General features: G+C 40.5%; 1 protein-coding gene across 8 annotated transcripts in view; it reads left to right on the top strand.

Annotated features, from left to right (window-relative positions):
- Positions 1 to 18,906, top strand: part of LOC148011260 (cyclin-H1-1-like) — a 97,204-nt gene that overhangs the window by 47,168 nt on the left and 31,130 nt on the right. For 5 of the 8 annotated variants that reach the window (XR_015689382.1, XR_015689379.1, XR_015689380.1 and 2 more), the window contains 8 exons: positions 3,760 to 3,810; positions 5,393 to 5,471; positions 5,628 to 5,749; positions 5,835 to 5,908; positions 10,234 to 10,354; positions 10,472 to 10,540; positions 10,718 to 10,762; positions 10,918 to 10,968. Coding sequence is in view for 4 of the 8 variants with exons in the window: in XM_087670767.1 (XP_087526893.1) it covers positions 3,760 to 3,810; positions 5,393 to 5,471; positions 5,628 to 5,749; positions 5,835 to 5,908; positions 10,234 to 10,354; positions 10,472 to 10,540; positions 10,718 to 10,762; positions 10,918 to 10,968 (612 nt within the window). In the remaining 4 variants the exon portion in view is untranslated. The remainder of the gene's footprint in view (positions 1 to 3,759; positions 3,811 to 5,392; positions 5,472 to 5,627; positions 5,750 to 5,834; positions 5,909 to 10,233; positions 10,355 to 10,471; positions 10,541 to 10,717; positions 10,763 to 10,917; positions 10,969 to 18,906) is intronic. The other 3 variants (XR_015689381.1, XM_087670769.1, XM_087670770.1) reach the window with 2 other exon arrangements.

The following is an 18,906-nucleotide window of genomic DNA, read 5'->3' as shown; positions in this document are numbered from 1 at the left end:
ACAATGAGGAAGAAGCTTAAGCAACCTAGGAGTAGTGAAACAACCATCCATGTGATGCCATTGATGTAACAAGTCATGTGGAGATAACAAATCATGTTGGGGGGTTCCAAGGTGAAAGAAAATGTACTTTTCTTGGTGCAAAGAAGGGTGTCTTGCCTTCCATTACTCATTTTATTAGAGCCTCCCTCCTAGCCTCTCAATCTACCTTTGAGAATATGAATAACCTTAGCCTAAATGCGAGAAAGTTTTTCCAAAGTAGAAGTGTGCTGATGCTTTATGGCCTTGCTACATCTCCATATCTAGATGTACCAACAATGTGTGATAGTGTGCAACAGAAGAGAATCATGAACAGGGAGAGCGAAGGGAAGAGAGACAAGATGAATGCAAAGAATGAAGGAATGGGACTGCACTGATCTGAAAATGAATGCTGAATACAAGGCTGCACTGATCACCCCCTGCACGCTGCTGGTATGTGTCAGTGAGGGCACTGAAATGATCGGAAGAATGATAGGCAGTAGGCTGAAAGTGGAGAGAGTGGAAGTGATTGATGGAATGTGTGGACATGCTGGAGAGCAGAAGCTATAAATAGCTGCAACCTGCAAAACTGGCCGATCAGCTGCCTAAAAAGGTGAAAGACCTGGCTGATGTGTAGCTAGTCATAAATGACTGGTCAACCAGCTGGTAAAACTGCCACCCAGCCTGCCACGTGGCAAAACCACAATGCACTCAGCCTAGACATTGTGACCATAGCTACAAACTGACTGATAAAGCTGGAAATTGAATTCCAAATGCACAGAAGGCTGTTAGAGCTCTTTCATATCTGTCAGGGGCTCACAACTAGGAGATCACCAGCATGAATACCAGAAATGCTAACAGAATGATGCTGCCGCAGATCCCCCATTTGTGACAATATCATGCCATCCACTTAGAAGTGGGGCTGGTGCTTTGCTATTGATTTGAAATTGGAGTCTTCCTAGAGAGTATGAATAATCTTAGCATGAATGCGAGAAAGTTTTTCCAAAGTAGAAGAGTACTCATGCTCTATACCTTGGCTGCATCTCCACTATAGATGTACCAAGCAATGATGCTATGATGACCTCCCATGTGTGACAATGGCATGCGGTTATTAATAGCCATGTGTATCATGCATGATCATCTCTTGCCCGTGAGTTTCAGTCTAACTTAGATGAGGACTTCTGGAGCTTTGACATTGTGTTTGTCTATCAGCTCATGTGTCCTAGACACTTTCATTCATTTCTTTTTCGGCATGGTGGCCACATTAGTTAGTGGGCACACTAATCAGGCTGGCCATATTTTGGGCCTCTAGATCAAGTCAGTTAGTTTTGGCCCTTCATGGCTATATATAGTCAATCAGCCCTCCATCACCATCATCTTCATCTCTTGCCTCTATCTAGCGTTTATTCCATCAAAGAGGGTTACCTTCTCATGAATAATCACCTTTGTATCACTCTTCCTGTTGGATAAAAGGTGCTTAAAGAAAGTGATGAAGCTCCTTATGTAGGGCACAGAGGAAGGGCAATCACATTAAGTGCAATTGAGCATCTTTTTTTAAATTAATTCTCAGAATTAATATTGTAAAAATTAATTTAATAAGTTGGATCATGCTGGAAAATGGGACCAGGAGACTTCTCTTTGTTTGGTGTCAGCTCTCCATACATCATCTGCCTTGTGTTTGGATCATTCTTCCATCAGGCATCAGGCATACTCCATTTGGCAACATCATGTGACTGCATTTAGCAGTCTAGGGCATTCTGCATCTGGCGACCTTCATCCTCATCAGCCATCAGTTGTTTGGCTGCATTTTTCTCTCTAGACATCTTCCCGGCATCGACATTGGCTTTGATGCTATCCCAGGAGGCTGCGTTTTGCAGTTCTTGCTCCATTTAGGGTCGAATTCCTTGGGTAGGCCATCTTGTCCCTCTTCACCTTCTAGAGTACGCGGCGTCATTAGCTGGTGATCTTGTTCCTCAGTTCGGACGGCACCAAAGGACTAAGTTCTGCCCCCTCGACAGTTGTCATCCATCTTCAGCATTACCTTCTACACCTAATGCTTGGAGGAGCGTGTTTCTCCCTGCAAACCCTATTGTCTCTCTGATATGGTATGAGTGCATATTGTTCGTCACATTGTTTTGACATCCAACACTTGAAGGATCAGGATTGGGAATTGCTTGATGTCATTGATGAAGGATAGTTGCATTTGGCTGGAGTGAACATTCAGGGACAGCAAAACTGCATTTTGAGGGCAGAATGTGGCATTTTTGATGGGCATGTATGCCTCACCAATAGCATTTTGGGAGCACTTGCCAGGCAGGAGAGGCATTGGAAACTGCCATATTTGGTGCAGTGCAGTAGAGTAGGCATCTGAGCAGCAGCGCACGTACTCTTGAGCAGCAAAAGGGGGCAGCAACAGCATTTTGCCAAGAAGATGTTGTAACGGCAATGGAAAGGCTGAAGCAGATGAAGCAGGCCGCTGCAGCTGGAATGACATTGCAGTCGGTCTGTGGAAGATGAGGGGTTCCAAGGATGAGGATACTAGTAATGAAAATTGGCTGAAGTGGGGATGATTGGATGAAGATTGGCTCTCCTTGGCTTCCTTTAAATAAATTGAGCAGGCAGTATCGACTCCCAAAAATACTTTTGAATTTTGCCCTTTGGGTGCTATATACGAACAAAATAAATTGGCAAACACTTGGGATTATTTTTAGAAGGGGATGGGCAGGGGGATGGCATATAGAAATAACCTTTCAAATTTTGTATTCACCGGATATATGTGTGTGATGTGGTGGGTAGAGGTTTGGATGGGTGTCTACTATCATAGAACATATGTGTGTACACATGGGCCTATGTGTTTTCAATTTTAAAACAAGTTTGTGCACGCCTGTGTGATGTGAACTGATTTGATATGAGACTTTGAGATGTGGGCAGGTTTCGTACGTGTGTGTATCTATGAGAAGGAAGAAACAAAGATAACTAGCACATTAAATTTTCTGAGAAAAATGTCTGAAATTTAAAAATTCCAAAAATAAAAAGGTCCTTTGTCAATCGTTCTTGAGAAGAAAAATGCCAAGTTTTTTTTTGGGTGGGGGTGTGGGGGAAGGATTTATAGGACATTCCTACCTCCCAACACAGGATGGTGTTTCCATGTCTCGGGGGGACTGGGATGGCTGTCCCCTCTTACTACAAGCAAAACTTTGTTTAAAAGCAGAGGTTACTTGGAAATCAGTTGTAAGGGCACGAGTCATGTAGCTAGGCTCACTTCTGAGGATGTTGTTGAGCACCACAATGTGGTTGTGTTGCATCTGGAATCATGTGTCCGATAAGATTGGGGCAAAGAAGTAGGAGAGGAAAATGAGGGATTATGCAGTCTCTACATGTAGCTGGCCGCAACATTCTATACATGGGCATTTTAATGCAGGCAAACAATTTTTGAAGCTAGTTATGGAGCATCTTCTGTGTCAAGTGTCTTGGTGCTTAAATACTATTTCACCCTGTCTGAAGTACTATACAATCTTAAGTCATGTGTCCAACATGTTTGAATTTAAGTAGAAAAGGAAGACCTCCAGATAGTATGTAAATACATGAAGTTAGTTCTATCCCATGTAGGGATATCGCTGAAAAAGTTCAATGTCAAAAAACTATGGTGTATAATTTTTGTCCGTATGGGTTCTCTAGAATGCCAATTGATTGTGAGATCCTATTAAGACATTTCTATATATTGAGACATTTCTACTTATACAGGCTGAGAAGCGGCTGGCAGCAAACCAGAGGGCTGTTGATGCCCTTAAGAAAGTAAGTATGATGCTTCATAAGGCTATGATTTACTGTTTATTATCAGACTGCTTGAATAGCTAGTTTTTATCCTCAAAGCTAGTGTACCTGTAAGCCAGATAGTATTCAAATCTACCTCGATTCCACAGAGACAATTGGTGGGTTTTCTGCAAACAGTGGCATGCACATTATTATTGGGTGTAACGATCTACTTGTCACTTGTGCGCTTTGATTAATTTGAATTACTCTATGCATTCTTTGTTAATAGGATGCAAAGTTTGTAATCACCACTTGTATGCCTCTTTGCAACACACTTTTGTCATTTGATAACTCAAATCTATAGTAGGTTAATATAACTCAAGTCTGTAGCTAGTGTTACCGGATCCTCTGGCTGTAGTCTGGGAAAAGAGATCAACCTTAGCTGTTAGACAGCTTCTCAGGCTTGTAAAGGCAAAGTTATCAAAGTGTCTAGGGGAACATTCAGGAACCAGTGAGGATGCATGGTGGCAGGTTCTATCAGTTCTTTGCACTCTGGTTCAGCCACTCCCACCCTTTATAATTGGGTGTAGTACTGTCTTCTCTTTTTTTGGTTTGGCAATCTATTGCAGAGACATTAGACTCCGTGGCAGAACCATGCCAGCATGACAGATGGTGTAATTCCACAGAAGAGAGTTTTGAGTATGATATTCTGCGTGAAGATAATGGGCTACCCAGGCAAACTATATACAGTCTGCAGGATGCAGCCCACCCTCTTCAAGTGTATTGACAGAGGGTTGTGTCCACTGTTAGGGGAAATTGAGGCTTCACTACTAGGGAACCTCATTAAGGTGGGACCGCAAATATAGTGTGATTGTGGGGTAAGTTGATTTCAAAGCTTTTTTGAAATGCAGGGTCTACTACTTTGTTGTACCCTTCCCTCCATTAGCTATTTCCACCTTTCTCCCTTCAAGTTCAACCAGTTAACTATGGCAGAAACACAAGATACATTTTAATGGCAGTGAAACAGATGGAAAGATATGGAATATTGCAGGATGCAGCTCACCCTTTTTTCAAAAGGATTCACAGAGTACAATGGATTGTTAGGGGATTTAGCCCTCTACTAATGGTGCACCTAGCTTCCATGATCAGTTCATATCAAAGCTTTGATATCTGGAGAGTTGGCCCAGGATAATGTAATGTGTACCTTGAAATATTGAAATGCTTGAACAGGTTATCAATACACAGCCACAGCATGCCAAAGCTAAGAAACATGCTAATTTTTTGTTAATCTGGGATGAGGAGAGAGCCATGATAGTTGCAGCGGCTGTGATTATACAGGGCAGAGAAACTGCAAGTCTGTATTGTAGAGCGAGAGAGACTGAGTGTATGAGAGACTTGACTATATGTAACCTTCTCATTTACCTCGTTACTGCAGTACTGAAGTTACTTTATGCTGCAAATGAGGCTTCTGGGAGAGCCTTGATTGTTCTGACTTCTCCTTTTTCTGCTGAACATACGACTCTCAATCATGCATTATTTGCCAAATATTGATTTTCAAAACTACATCAATGTGAAAAATGTTTATTGATATATGCTGATACAAAGTTCTCTTCATTGTATCCAGTATGGTGCTACTCGTGTAGAGGTGCAAGCAGATGGGTCCTTGGCATACCCTGGAGCTTTAACAGCTGGGAGTGAGCTTGGTAGCTGATCTTTTCATGAATTGTTGATTAAATCTCACTTTCACCTTATTCCCTCTCCAAGTTATAAAATGAGAGGAGTTTAAAAGATCTATCTGTTATCTTTGTGCATATTATGGGCTCTGAATGGTACAATCTTGTATGTGCTATGTGGCGTAGGTGAAAAATCATCCTCTCTGCCCGAGCCACTTTCAGTTGATGAGGAACTTCTAATGCACAGGTTTTATGAGCAGAAAATTCAGCAAGTTTGTGCAGCGTTCAGTTTTCCTCATAAGATCCAGGTCTGAAGAACTGGAAATCTTTTAACGATCTTTCAACCTTTTGACTTACCTGAGTCTTTTTGATTTATTCTTGTTGACCATGTAGGCAACAGCAATATTGTACTTCAAACGTTTCTTTTTGAACTGGTCAGTCATGGAGCATGACCCCAAACAGATCATGTAGGTAAAGCTAAACAGCTTCTTGGAATCAGGCTAATGAATCTGTTTACTGGTGTGATGGGGTCATTCCAAGGCTTAAATTTGATTCTCACTGTGATGGAGTTTATTCGTTAGTCTCATGGTTAAAATTAGCTGAATGATAAATCGTGTTGTCTTGATGTACATGTTGGTCATACTTTTAAAGACCTATGTATGTTAGCCTTAATGCCTTCACTTGTTGGCCAAAGTGAGTGAAGGTCATTTACTGCTTGCATGCTAAGCAATATGCCTTGTAGAATAAATAAAATGATCAATTAGTGATAACATGAAATTCTTGGAAGGGAACAGGTCTTGCTTGTTGCTGTTGTCAACCAATTACTTGTTTGAATCTGCTAATTTAATTTAGCATGCTCCACAATAATCGCTGCACGAGACAGAGAAAAGAAAGAAAGAAAGAAAGAATCATGGAAAAAAAGAAAGAAATAAACAAAGTAAAGAAGTTGTATTAAATATCTGAGAAAGATAAGGGGGATCTGTGATAGCCCAGGAAAATGATCAAAAGATTTGATCATCAAATTATTGGATGTGAGTGCAACCAAAGTGTATGAGAACATAAAACCGTGAATGCTGAATGGCATGTTTACCATGTGGTACAGCATCCGGTTAATGAGAATAGGGCCATTTCCGAATAGGTTGTTGCCGATCTAGCACAGTCAATGCCTGAGGGGGGGGGGGGGGTCATCATTGGGTATGTGAAGGGGCTGTATGTATTTTACACAAAGGCCTGTGGATATGTTACTGTGTTGTTGGCCCTGTTTGGTAGGCCTCAAATGCTGGTATTTTGAATTTTTTCATTCTGAGAAACATGTCACTTTGTTTTAGTAGAATGATCAGTTATGCAGAAAATGTAGGAACTTGGATGAACATGTTCCAAGATTATGTTAGGAAGTGTACTCTGCTCAGTGATGGTCATCTGCTGTTTGCAAGCCCTCTGAGTGACTCAAAGTGGGGGACATTCCAAGCTCTGTCAAATTTTAGGGTTTAAGACACTTTTTGCAATGTCCACCTTGGGCCTTCCTATGTTCTCATGTCCCATATTTTTTATGCCTATAAATGGCATTGCCCTTTTGCCATTTTGTCCCTTGTGACACTTGGGCAAGGCCCCCATCAGCACTTTTGTCCATGCTGCCATTGCATCTCATGATTCATATCTATTCAGATTCATGCATCGCCTTTATGCCTTTATCTTGCGGTTTCCTGTAATACCTGCTTCTGCACATGCACATTCTTATGTGGTATTCAAGCATTAGGTGGCTGCCAATGCAGGAGCAGGGTTTCATTTCCATGAAGTGGTGGATTGCTGCTACAATTTTTAGCCTGCTGGTGCCCAGTGTTTTTTTTTTTGGTTGTTGTTGTTGTTGTTGTTTGGCCATGATTTCTTCTTTTACCAAGGGCTATCTGCTGCAGGTGACTTCACTGGCAGCTTGTATTGCTGCCAACTGCGTGATTTTAATGGCAGGATGATGAGCCCTTTTGGACGATATGCTATTGCCTGCACGATTTCTTCTGCAGTAGTTGTAGTGCTAACAAGGTTTGGATTTTGCAGTTTGGGTCCCTTCTTCTAGTGTGACAACATTGGGTGGGAGCATTTGGAGGTCTCAAGAGTTGCATTTTTGCTGCTGCTACTTTGCTGAAGCAATGGCAAAGGGAGTTCACACTCATGTTTGTGCTTGGATGGCTCATGGACAGCTTGCACAGCCATTTGGTGCTTACAGGTGGTGCTTTTCTTTTGTTTTTGCGAAGGGGGGGGGGGGTGTGAGGTGAGGGCAGCACTTTGCTTTTCCTCTCCTTTGGCAGCTTTTCCTTGTCTTGGACTTCTGCTATTTTTAAAATCTTAGTTCCAAAGAAGGACAAGCAGTTCTGGTTTGCATCAACTTTCAGAAGTTTAATGCTACGACTTGGTAACTGACCCACCCCCCTTAACCTATCCTAATGGCTGACAATAGATGATATTGCCGGTCCAAGATGTACTCTTTTTGACAGATTCAATGACAGATCCAGTTGGCTCTAGAAAATTAGGAGAAGACTGCCTATGTAACTGAATGGAGTGTATTTATCTATACAGTGATGTGCTTTGGTCCTAAGCATGCTTTTGCTTCCTTTTGTGTTCACCCCAGGTCCCTCTTAACATGTTGGAGTTAAATACCCTTAAGGATGTTATGCAAGGAATGGAATGCAGGAATTCTCACTCATACTCAATTCACAGATAGAGGGAGAAAGAATATGTATAATGACTTTTGAAGTAATTGCTGTACTGATTGTCTGACTAAGTGATTTATACTGGAATGTAGATGGTCCCTGTCTGGGTCTTGCAATCGTAGACTCGTTACATAATCTCTACACATGAGCTAATATAGACAGACATACACCCTTTCCACACACACACATCTTCTGCCTCTATGGAGGTAGATATCCCTGCTTCTAGCTCCTGGACCACATTGAGGCTCGTGCAATGGCTCATCTGGCCAAGGTTGCTGCCAGTGAAGCAGAATAAACTCTAACTGCCCCAACATTGAAGATGCATCCTCTTTAGCTGCTGTAGGAACCCCCTCTCATGGCTGTTGCAATGTGTAAACAGACTAAATTGTCACATTGGACTTTCTTTGAGTCTTGTAGTGCTGTGTGGCTATCTTTGAAACAAACTCATGAACTTTTCAACAAATGCTTCAAAAACCCATGGAATGGAAGGAAGATACTTCAAGATGTCTTAAATTCGGTTCATTGCATTATTTTAGTCCCAGTTTAGGTAAGAATATCTATGCCTTTAGCTGGTGGGTTTTATCCACTCTCATGAATTGAATGGATGCCAAATGCCAAACTGCCATCTTCAATTTTGCCAAGTGGGACACATTATAACGTAGACTCAACCTCCACACTTTAATATCCAACAAGTAATAATTAGAAATATACTTGTCCTTGCCCATAAACTGGCCACTACCCATCCACATTTATTGTGCAAAGCCCTTTGAACTCGAAAATTGTTCTAACCTTCATTAATCTTGGTCTAGACATTAAATTAATTTTTCCTTAGGCCAAATGACACCACAAGTCATTTCTAAGGGCCCATTCAATGTCCAAGGCCAAGATTGTCACCAGGCATTCACAGGTACCTCTTCAACATTAGTTGTAACAACTTTTGCCAATGTTCCCTAATACTGGACTTATATTTTGGACTGTTATCTTGCCCAAATTGACTTGCACTTCACATGTGCACAACTTAATTATGCCAAAGCAAAACAATAAAATTATACATCCCTGTGACAGGTAAGATATTCCTCAGCTATTTGCAAAAGAGGCTGTGCTATTTGCTGTGAGGTTGGAAGGAACTATTTTGACCTGTTTTGCTGCTAATTCTGTACCATGTGTGCTTCGCATGATTGTTACAGCCAGAGGCTGAGCTAAGGTTTTGGCCACCATATTTTGAGCTGTGAAGATGCTTGAAAGCTGCACATTTTCCCTCTGTGCTGTAGAGCTGGAGCTGCTGGATTTTTGCTGAGGTCTGTTGTTACATTTTCAGCAGCAGTGCCTGGCAGCTTTTGTTTTCAGTCCCTGATGTTCATCCGCTTTGTTTTAGAGTCTAGAGATGCATAGAAGTGTTATATGTTGATTGTCAGCCTGGATGTGCCACAGATCTGGTGCAGGTTAGAGGGATGCAAGTCAAGGTTCTTTCAAGACTGTGTAATGCTGAGCTCTCCACCCTTTCCTATTGCTTAGTTGCCGGATTTTTGCTGAGGGCTGTTGTTACATTTTCAGCAGCAGTGCTGCGCAGCTTCATTTTTCAGTCCCTGATGTTTGTCCACTTTGTTTATAGAGTCTAGAAATTTGTAGAGCTGTTATATGGTGATTGTCAGCTACCACAGATCTGGTACTGGTCAGAGGGATGCAAGGCAAGGTTCTTTTAAGAGCATAATGCTAAGCTCTCCACCCTTTGCTATCGCTTAGTTGCTGTAGGGCTGGTTTAACCACTGTGGGTCCTTGTTGCTGGCCAGAGGTGGGGACCGTGGCTTACAGCTGTCAAAGGGCTGCCTGTCAGTACTCATGTAGATGGGTCCCCTTATGTACACTCTTTACTTCAACCACTGCTCCTTATGTACAAGAATATGCAAGTATGATGGCATTGTGCTCCACTGCTTTCCAGATTTCAAATGCACAACACTCTATGCACTTGTTTAATGATAAGTACATCAAGTTACTTTTGTATAATATTGTGAGTAGGCCATTCCGTTGAATATGGGAAGCTTTCAAGTTTTGAGTATTCAGTTGGCTCTTCCCTTGCATATTAACAGGCTAACCTGCATTTACATATCCTGCAAAGTTGAGGAGTTTCATGTGTCAGCTGAAGAGTTTGGGAAGGGCATACAGCAGGATCCCCAAGCTGTATTGAAGAATGAACTTTGCTTACTGCAGGTCGTACTCTCCTAATTTGTGCCCTGAAATGTATGTACTATAAACAGGTCAAAAGGTAGTTCTTTTTTTCCCCCGTTTGGCTGGCAAATGTATTTATGATGATTGTTTGGATCACAGGGTTTGAACTTCGATTTGATTGTTTATGCTCCCTATCGATCGTTAGATGGTTTCATCTTTGACATGGAGGTAAGAGGTTTGATTAAACAGACTTATTTTTGGCAGTTCTTCATTCTCATAGAGAAGCTAAGCAAGAATGTAGAGAAACTGATGCAATTTAGAGATTGATTCAAATGTACTTGGGGAGTTAAAATCTTAGACACTGATATATTTTCTTCACATGGTTCTTTTTTGGGGTCTTTGCAGGGTTTTTTCCAACCAAGAGATGACACATTTCTGCAGCAATTAAAGGTTAGATCGTATTGCAAGTGCAAATTTACTGCAGTCGTATGCACATAGATATACATTCAGCAACTGGTGCTCATGAGGGACTGCTTTGCTTTATGTTGTTCTTTGTGTACAAGCATTTTGAATGTTCCTTTTGTCACTTGTCTGATATGTAGTAGCTGATGTTCCTTTCATTCTTGGGCTGCATAAGATGGGCTTCATACAACATGGTAGGTTCAATGATTAGGATTTCCACTTGTTTTTAAACTTTATTTGGACTTGTGAGAAGCACGATTAAGCTTGTAATATTGATATTAATCGCCAAATACATGGGCTGCTCTCTAAAAATGGTTCTGAAGCTCAAAAGAGGCTAGGGTACTCATGTTTGTTAGACTGTAAAGGTGACCTAAAAATGATTTCCTTAAACACTTGCTTATAGCTCCTCAAGTGTGAGCCTTGAAGCCAATGAGCATCCACTTGCTCATGGAATCCACATCTCTGCCACATCACCTGAAGTGGGCTAACATCTCTAGCTACCTTTAAAAAGGCTTAGGTTGGCTACTTGCCTGATAGCTCTTGTGATAGATGGGTTGGATTCCTAGTTAACTAGTATGAAATTGATGATAAAAAATTCAAACTAAGGACAACTAGAACTCAACCTCAGATGTGAATAGCTAGTTGCTCAATCACACATATGAATAGCATATATAAATGGTAAGATAGACCTACACAAAGAAAAAACATTATGTACACTGCATCAACCATCCCCCCCAATCTTATAGATGGTGTACTCTACCTCCCTATTGCATTGTTTAAGTCCAAAACTATCAGTGGATTGTCACAAGCATGTGAATTTACTCCTATGAAACTCTGGACCTGATGGACATTGCATCAGTAATTGTGCAGGGCATGGGCAGGACCTTGAATGTTTATTGCCAAAGGCTAGAAGTAAACAATGTGGACAGCATGAGTGAAAGTAAGAAAGTTCTTTCTAGATGGAAGTTTGGGATAAAAATTGCATGGTTGCAAAGAGCATTCCGAGACATTTCATTAGGCAAATTGGATCTTGATGCTGATTGCCATTGGTGTCAGCCCAAAGAATTGGAATTTGTAGAGAGATTGGGCCAATCGTCTGTCAACTGTTCAAAATTAATGTGGTAATGCATTTGTGTCAGATTTATGAATTTATTTGCTTGCTGTAATTTGTGTAAAGTTAGGTCATCTACCATCCTATCTAAGAAAGAAGGCTGTTTTCAACTTGCCAACCAAGTGGAAGCAATCAATTACTTTAATTGAACCCACGTTGATGGTGCTCTACCTTGCATCAAAAGTGTTGACCAGCACTGCAATGCATTTTCTTGCAAAAATTGCCTGCCGTTCAGATATTAGAGGATTTGGTGAAGTTACCTCCCGAGTAGGCTGCATCAAACTGTTGAATGATAGTTTCCATCTATCTTGTGTACCATTGAAAATCTTCACCCCTTTACCACCCTCATCATGGTCTTTAACTTTTTCCTTTGGTGCCAAGTTATCATAAAGTGGTGGCTTCAAAAAGGGTACATATGTTGTATTTGCATCATGACCAGCACCGTATCAAGCATTTGCACAACGAGCATTCATTCCATGAGCCCCATACACACCAAGGGGTGTAGATGCATTATGGTACATTGCCGCTTTGTAGGATTGCATTCCATTTGCATACAATACATTTTGTACAGTATGGTATTGTATGTTCATACCGTATGGTACCATACAGGTTCCACACGTTTGAATTATATTTTGAAAAAATGAATGTTCTCTTTTGGCTATTGTAACTTCAAACTTGTAACTTATCTCTTCTTTCAAACCTCATCTACTTATTCACACTCCTTCCTCATCTCTTTCCCTCACCTCAGCCCTTATAAAAACGCAATCCCCTCTCTCACGTCATCACATAAATTAGCCTCTTATCTCTACTCTCTTTCTCTTCGTCTCCCTTTCCCTCACCTTCTCTTCCTCTTCTCTCCCTATCTCTATCCCTCTCCCTCTCCCTATCCCTTTCCGTCACCTTCTCTTTGTCTTCTCTCCCATTCCATGTCCCTCTTCCTCTTTCTCTCTCCCTCTCCCCTCTCCCTCTCCCCTCTCCCTCTCTCTCACTTTTAAGTTTCATCAATACATATTATACCCTCTTCCTCTCCCTCTCCCAAATTCCTCTCTCTCTCTCTCTCCTCCTTTCACCTCATTCTTCTCCACAATGCCTGGGCCTCTATCATTAGAAATTCTAAGTAGGGGTGCTCTAATTAGAGAGCTTGAGTATGATGCTAGGAATCTCATCAGCAATGGTGATTTTGGTGAGCCGTGTGAGGCCTTTCTCAAATGACTAAGTGACCAGAGAGAGTAGGGTATGCGAGGGAAAACATAGTGTGTGTATGGCAAACATTGAGAACACAGAAGATGATGAAAGATGAATCATGCTGATGAAGTGAATCGGATACAAGGGTGCTGTAGCACAGAGGAAGCCCTGGAATGCAGGAAGACTGCCGAAGAAGCCTCTGAGTCTATAAACGCAAGAGGATGAGGTGTTGCTTGGAGCAAGGAGATTGCCATGGAAGGGTGAGGAGTCTTTGAATCTGCAAATGTAGGGATAAAGAATGGTACCTACGAGGAGGGAGACAGCTGATGAAGTCTTTGTTTGCAAACACAAGCTTGATGAGGTGACTCCAATTGTTGAGAGTGATGCCAGGTGGTGAGGATGAGCTAGATGCTGAAAACGCAGATGAAGACAACCTCTTGGGAATGAAATGCTAGTTGTGGAGTGACGTCAGAAGGGTGGGAAGTAGCCAGAAGCCAAGCGCAAGGTGCAACTGCATCGGATGAAGGTGACGCCTGCTAGAGAGAGATGCAAGATAATGAGGAACCTCCTTGGCACCCAAACACAAGAAGGTGGAGCAGCCAGAAGGGTGGAGGATGATGCTAGATAGGGTGGATACTGACACGAAGAGAGTGTAGATGTTAGATTACGGGAGATAGATTTCTTCAGACTGATGGAAGCACGAGTATTCTTCACCTCCCAGCCACGCCTAGATAAGTGCTGGCCCTCAATCTTATCTCTTTGCCAGCCGTCAACTTGCTGGAGTCCTACTATTCCTGGACTCCCTTACTCTCTAGGCTCCCCTTGACCCCGTTCGGGCGCCCAAGAGCCCGGACGGTCATTCTCGTGCATGTTTCCCTAAATTTACCTTAATGTAACATTAAATATCCCTTTTAATGTCACATTCCACACTTATGACATTAATGTAACATTAAGTATTACTTTTAATGTCACATTAATGTCACATTTCCTTCCCCTTAAGAATCGGTTTCGTCCTCGAAAACGATATTTGGAAGGTCTAACTGTAAATCGGGAAACCTTTTCTTTAAAGTACTTACTCGCTCCCATGTTGAGCTTTCCTCTGAACAATCTTTCCACTTAACCAAACATTCTTGATAAATAGTATTCCTCGTTCGTCTATTACGAACATTTAATATTTTTTCTGGTTCATGTGGATTAGATTGGTCATAGAATAACTCCTCAATATCATCATTTAAGATTAGATTATCCAAATCACCCAGCTTCTTCCTTAGTTTGCTTACATGAAAAACTGGATGTATTTTACTACCAGCAGGTAGTTGGAGCTTGTAAGCCAATTCTCCCACCCTTTTAAGTATTATGAAAGGACCACAATACCTTGGTGAAAGCTTTGGACAATGTCCCTTTTTCATAGTTTTAGTTTGTTCAGGCACCTTAAGATAGACCAATTCTCCTTCTTCAAAGGAGATGTCTCTTCGGTGAGGATCTGCATATGCTCTAGCTCGACTTTGAGCCTTTTTAATATTTTCTTGAGCAAATTTTAACATATTATTCATATCCTCCAAAAAGTCTTTAGTTGCCTGAACCTTTTCCTTATGCAGTCCTACTGCAAAAGGAGCTCTGGGCTGAAACCCATACATCAACATAAATGGACTATATCCAGTGGAAGAGTGTTTGGCACTGTTATATGCAAACTCTGCTATCGGTAAATACTCTTCCCAATTAGTTTGCCTTTTGCTTACATATGCCCTAAGCATATCTTCAAGAATTTGGTTAACCCTTTCAGTTTGCCCATCTGTTTGCGGATGATCCGCCGTACTCATGCTAAGTTTAGTATCCAATTTCCTAAATACCGCACGCCAAAAATGGCTATCAAATTTTCTATCCCGATTAGAAACTATATTTTCCGGAAGGCCATACAATCGGTATATGTTCTCTACAAACAATCTAGCCAATTCTGGTGTTTTAACATCAGTTGAAGTTGGAATAAACCTAGCCATTTTGGTTAACCTATCCACAATTACCCACACAGAGTCGTGCCCCCTCTGTGTTCTAGGTAAAGCAACAATAAAATCCATGGAGATATTCTCCCATTTTCCCGAAGGAATTTCTAATGGATGGAGAAGTCCTCCCATTTTTAATTTTTCAGCTTTATTAACCTGGCATTTATTACATTTGACCACATAGTCAAGGACGTCCTTATTCATTCCAGGCCAATAGAACTGCCTTTTAATAAGACTATAAGTCTTATTAACTCCTGGATGTCCCGCACTAGGGGTATCATGACACTCAAAGAGTATCTGGCGCCTTATTTCTATATCTTTCGGGACACATACCCTACCCTTGTAGAGTAAATAACCATTATCAATGGTAAAATTCTTCCACTTGAATCCAGTTTGAGCAACCCCTGATGCTCCATTTCCTAGTTGAACATCTTCAGATATTCCTTCCTCAGTAGAAGCACTTTCATTTGGATCCCCATTTTTTATTGCTTCCCATATGTTGGAATATGCCGGATCAACTTGACATTTCCCTTTTAAAGATTCAAGTAAATTGGAAGTGAACTGAGTAAAACTCAATTCATTAATGATGGGCATTCTGCTGAGTGCATCAGCTACTATATTATACTTTCCTTTTCTATATCTTATTTCATAGTCGAATTCTTGGAGGAGTTCGGCCCATCTGGCTTTACGCCCATGTAAATCTGGTTGATCATTAAGCCACTTAATGCTTTCATGATCCGATAAAACCAAAAGTTTGGCACCATACAAATAGTGCCTCCATTTCTTCATTGCATGTACTATTGCATACAGCTCCCTCTCATAAACAGAATAATTCTGTTTTGCACGATCTAATTTCTTGCTTTCAAAAGCAACTGGTCGACTTTCTTGTAATAAGACCGCGCCTATTGCCTTGTCACTGGCATCAGCTTCAACCACAAATGGTTTATTGGGATCCACTATTAATAATACTGGAGCTGTAGCAATAGCTACCTTAAGTTTTTGAAAACTTTCATTTTGGTCTGTTTCCCAATTAAAACTTTTCCCTTTCCCTTTAAGTTGGTTTGTCATTGGAACAACTATTTTGGCATAATCTCGAATGAATCTACGATAAAATCCAGATAAACCTAGGAAGATCTGCAGCTCTTCCAGATTCCGTGGAGGTGGCCATTCAATAATTGCCCTTACTTTTTCTGGATCCATGTTGATTCCCTCTTTCGAGATTATATGCCCTAAATATTTGACCTCTTGTGCAAAGAATTCACATTTAGTTTTCTTCGCATAAAGGGAATGTGTTCTTAACAGTTGGAATACTAATAATAAGTGTTCCAAATGTTCTTCTCTTGATTTACTAAAGATCAAGATATCATCCAAAAAGACTACTAGAAAATGTCCTAGATAGGGCCGTAAAACACTATTCATCAGCTTCATAAAGGTAGCTGGTGCATTAGTGAGTCCAAAACGCATCACCAAAAAATCATAATGCCCGTATCTAGTACGAAATGCCGTTTTGGAAATATCTTGTGCCTTAATTCTTATTTGGTGATAACCTGATCTTAAGTCTATCTTTGTGAAGAATTTTGCCCCTTGCAATTGATCAAAAAGATCTTCCATTCTGGGCATAGGAAATTTATTCTTCACCGTTATTTTATTAAGTGCTCTATAGTCAACACAAAGTCGCATAGAACCATCTTTTTTCTTTATCAATAAAATTGGTGAAGCCCAAGGTGAATTAGTGGGTTGAATAAACCCTTTATCCAGGTAATCCTTAATTTGTCTTTCAACTTCTTGATGCTGTGTTTCACTTAACCTATATGGTGGTTTTGAAATTGGGTGTGTATCCTTATTTATATCAATTGGATGATTTATTTCACCCCTATCTGGTGGAAGGCCACTAGGTAAATCAGAAGGAAACACATCTTTAAAATCATCTAACAAACTGTTCAATTCATTATTTACATTCAATTCGCAAACATAAGAAAATTGTTGCTTTATATTACAGAAAGTAAAAATACTCTGTACAGGAAGAGACCATAATATATATACCTCACAAACTTCCTTCTTTATCAGTTTCTGAACTTCAGTCGAACACAGCAAAGGATTATCAAATACTTCATGTTCACCTTGAGTGACAAAAATCTTACCATCCCTTTCAAATTCCAGTGTATTATGGTGATAGCTATGTTTCAAGGATGGTTCCAATCCCCTTAGCCACTCCCTCCCTAGAGCAATGTCAGCTCTTTCCATGTTCATTATTTGGAAATCAAGCTTATCTTTATATCCTTGAATCTCGATTTCCAAATTGGATACCATTGTATCCCATATTTTATTGTCTTGGCCTTGCATCATACGCACAATGTATTGATGCTCACTGTTTTGTTGGGGAAGTTTCAATTTTTTGACAAGTGCATAATTTATAAAATTATGTGTGGCAGAGTCATCAATCATGACTCTAACCCGTTTTCCAGCTATCAATCCATGTACTCTAAGTAAATCATGTGGCCCAAAGGTAGGCTGCCACAAAGAAGTTGACATACAACACTTATGTTGTACATCCATGTGCAAGACCTCTAAAGATTTATACTTTTCATGCCCCTTTAATTCTAAGGTCTGCACTACATGGATTTGTTTTTCTTTTCCCTTGCCCTTGTCCTTTTCTTTGTCTTCCCCCTTTTTCTTTTGAGGGCAATTCCAAGCAACATGGTTAGGGGATAGGCAATTAAAACACAATTTTTGTTTTTTGGCCTTATCAAAGTCATCAGGACTTAGCTTTGGCCTCATATATGGTTTCTTTTCAAAAGGTTGTTTTTTACCTTTGAAAAATGGCATTTTTCTTTTAAATTTGCCCACAAATTTTGAGGTTTCCAATTCCTTAGACTTGGGCTCCATATCAGTGAGACTGGTGAGTGTACCTGGACGCATACTATCTTCATAAATTAATGCAAATTTAATTGCCTCTTCAAGCGTCTTAGGTAAACTCCGTTTTACTTCCTTTTTATAGGCTTTATCCAGTCCCCTAATGAATCCTCTTGTTTTTTGGAATTCATCAATTCCTTCTAGTTTGAGGATTATCTCACGATATTCCTCCAAATATGTCAGTAGGGGTCGTCCCTTTTGTCTGACATAATCCCAATCTTCCCAATTTCTTTCCATTTCATTTTCAGGAAGAAATTCTTTTAAAAATACGGATTCAAATTGAGCCCAAGTTTCAGGTATTTTATTCGCCTCCTTTAAGGTTCGCCACCACTTATATGCTTTGGGGCCCAAAGTTAAACTGGCCTCCAGTGCTTGGAGATGTGGTGGTGTATTTTTTAATTTATGTAAATCTTCCCATTTTTGGAGGAAATTAAAGATTGTATCTTTATTCCTATCTTTTTCCTCCCCGTAAAATTGAGGTGGTTTCATATCCTTTAAAACCAGATTATCCCTCAATTTATGATAGGTTTGGGGTTCTTTAGAATCTCGAATGGTCGCATCTAAATCTTTCGATGAAGATGGGACATCTGAGATTTCTATCTTATTTTTGTCTTTTTCCAACAATAAAGTTAACTGAGATTTTATTTCAGTTAGTGTTTGAGTTAAAAACTCCATTTGAACCCCTTGAGTTTGCACACGAGCAGAAAGATCATCAAATTGCTCTCTCGTGGCAAAAAATTCTTCCCATTGTTCTTCTTGTATGTCTGGTTCATGGGGATCTACCATAGGTTGATCCCCAGAACTAGAACTTTCCATTACCCTTTCTTTCCCTTTTTCTACCATTAATACACTGGAATTGGAAAGCAAAAATAAGAAATTTGCATACAAGATAAAATACTTCCCTGATTTTTTATGGCAGGCTG

The sequence above is a fragment of the Lygodium microphyllum genome, chromosome 28, assembly GCF_053477565.2.
Source record: "Lygodium microphyllum isolate KBCC chromosome 28, Lygodium_microphyllum_v1.1.10, whole genome shotgun sequence".
Classification (NCBI taxonomy): Eukaryota; Viridiplantae; Streptophyta; class Polypodiopsida; order Schizaeales; family Lygodiaceae; genus Lygodium; species Lygodium microphyllum.
The sequence above is the reverse complement of the archived record's forward strand: the minus strand, read 5'-3'. Positions and strand labels throughout refer to the sequence as shown.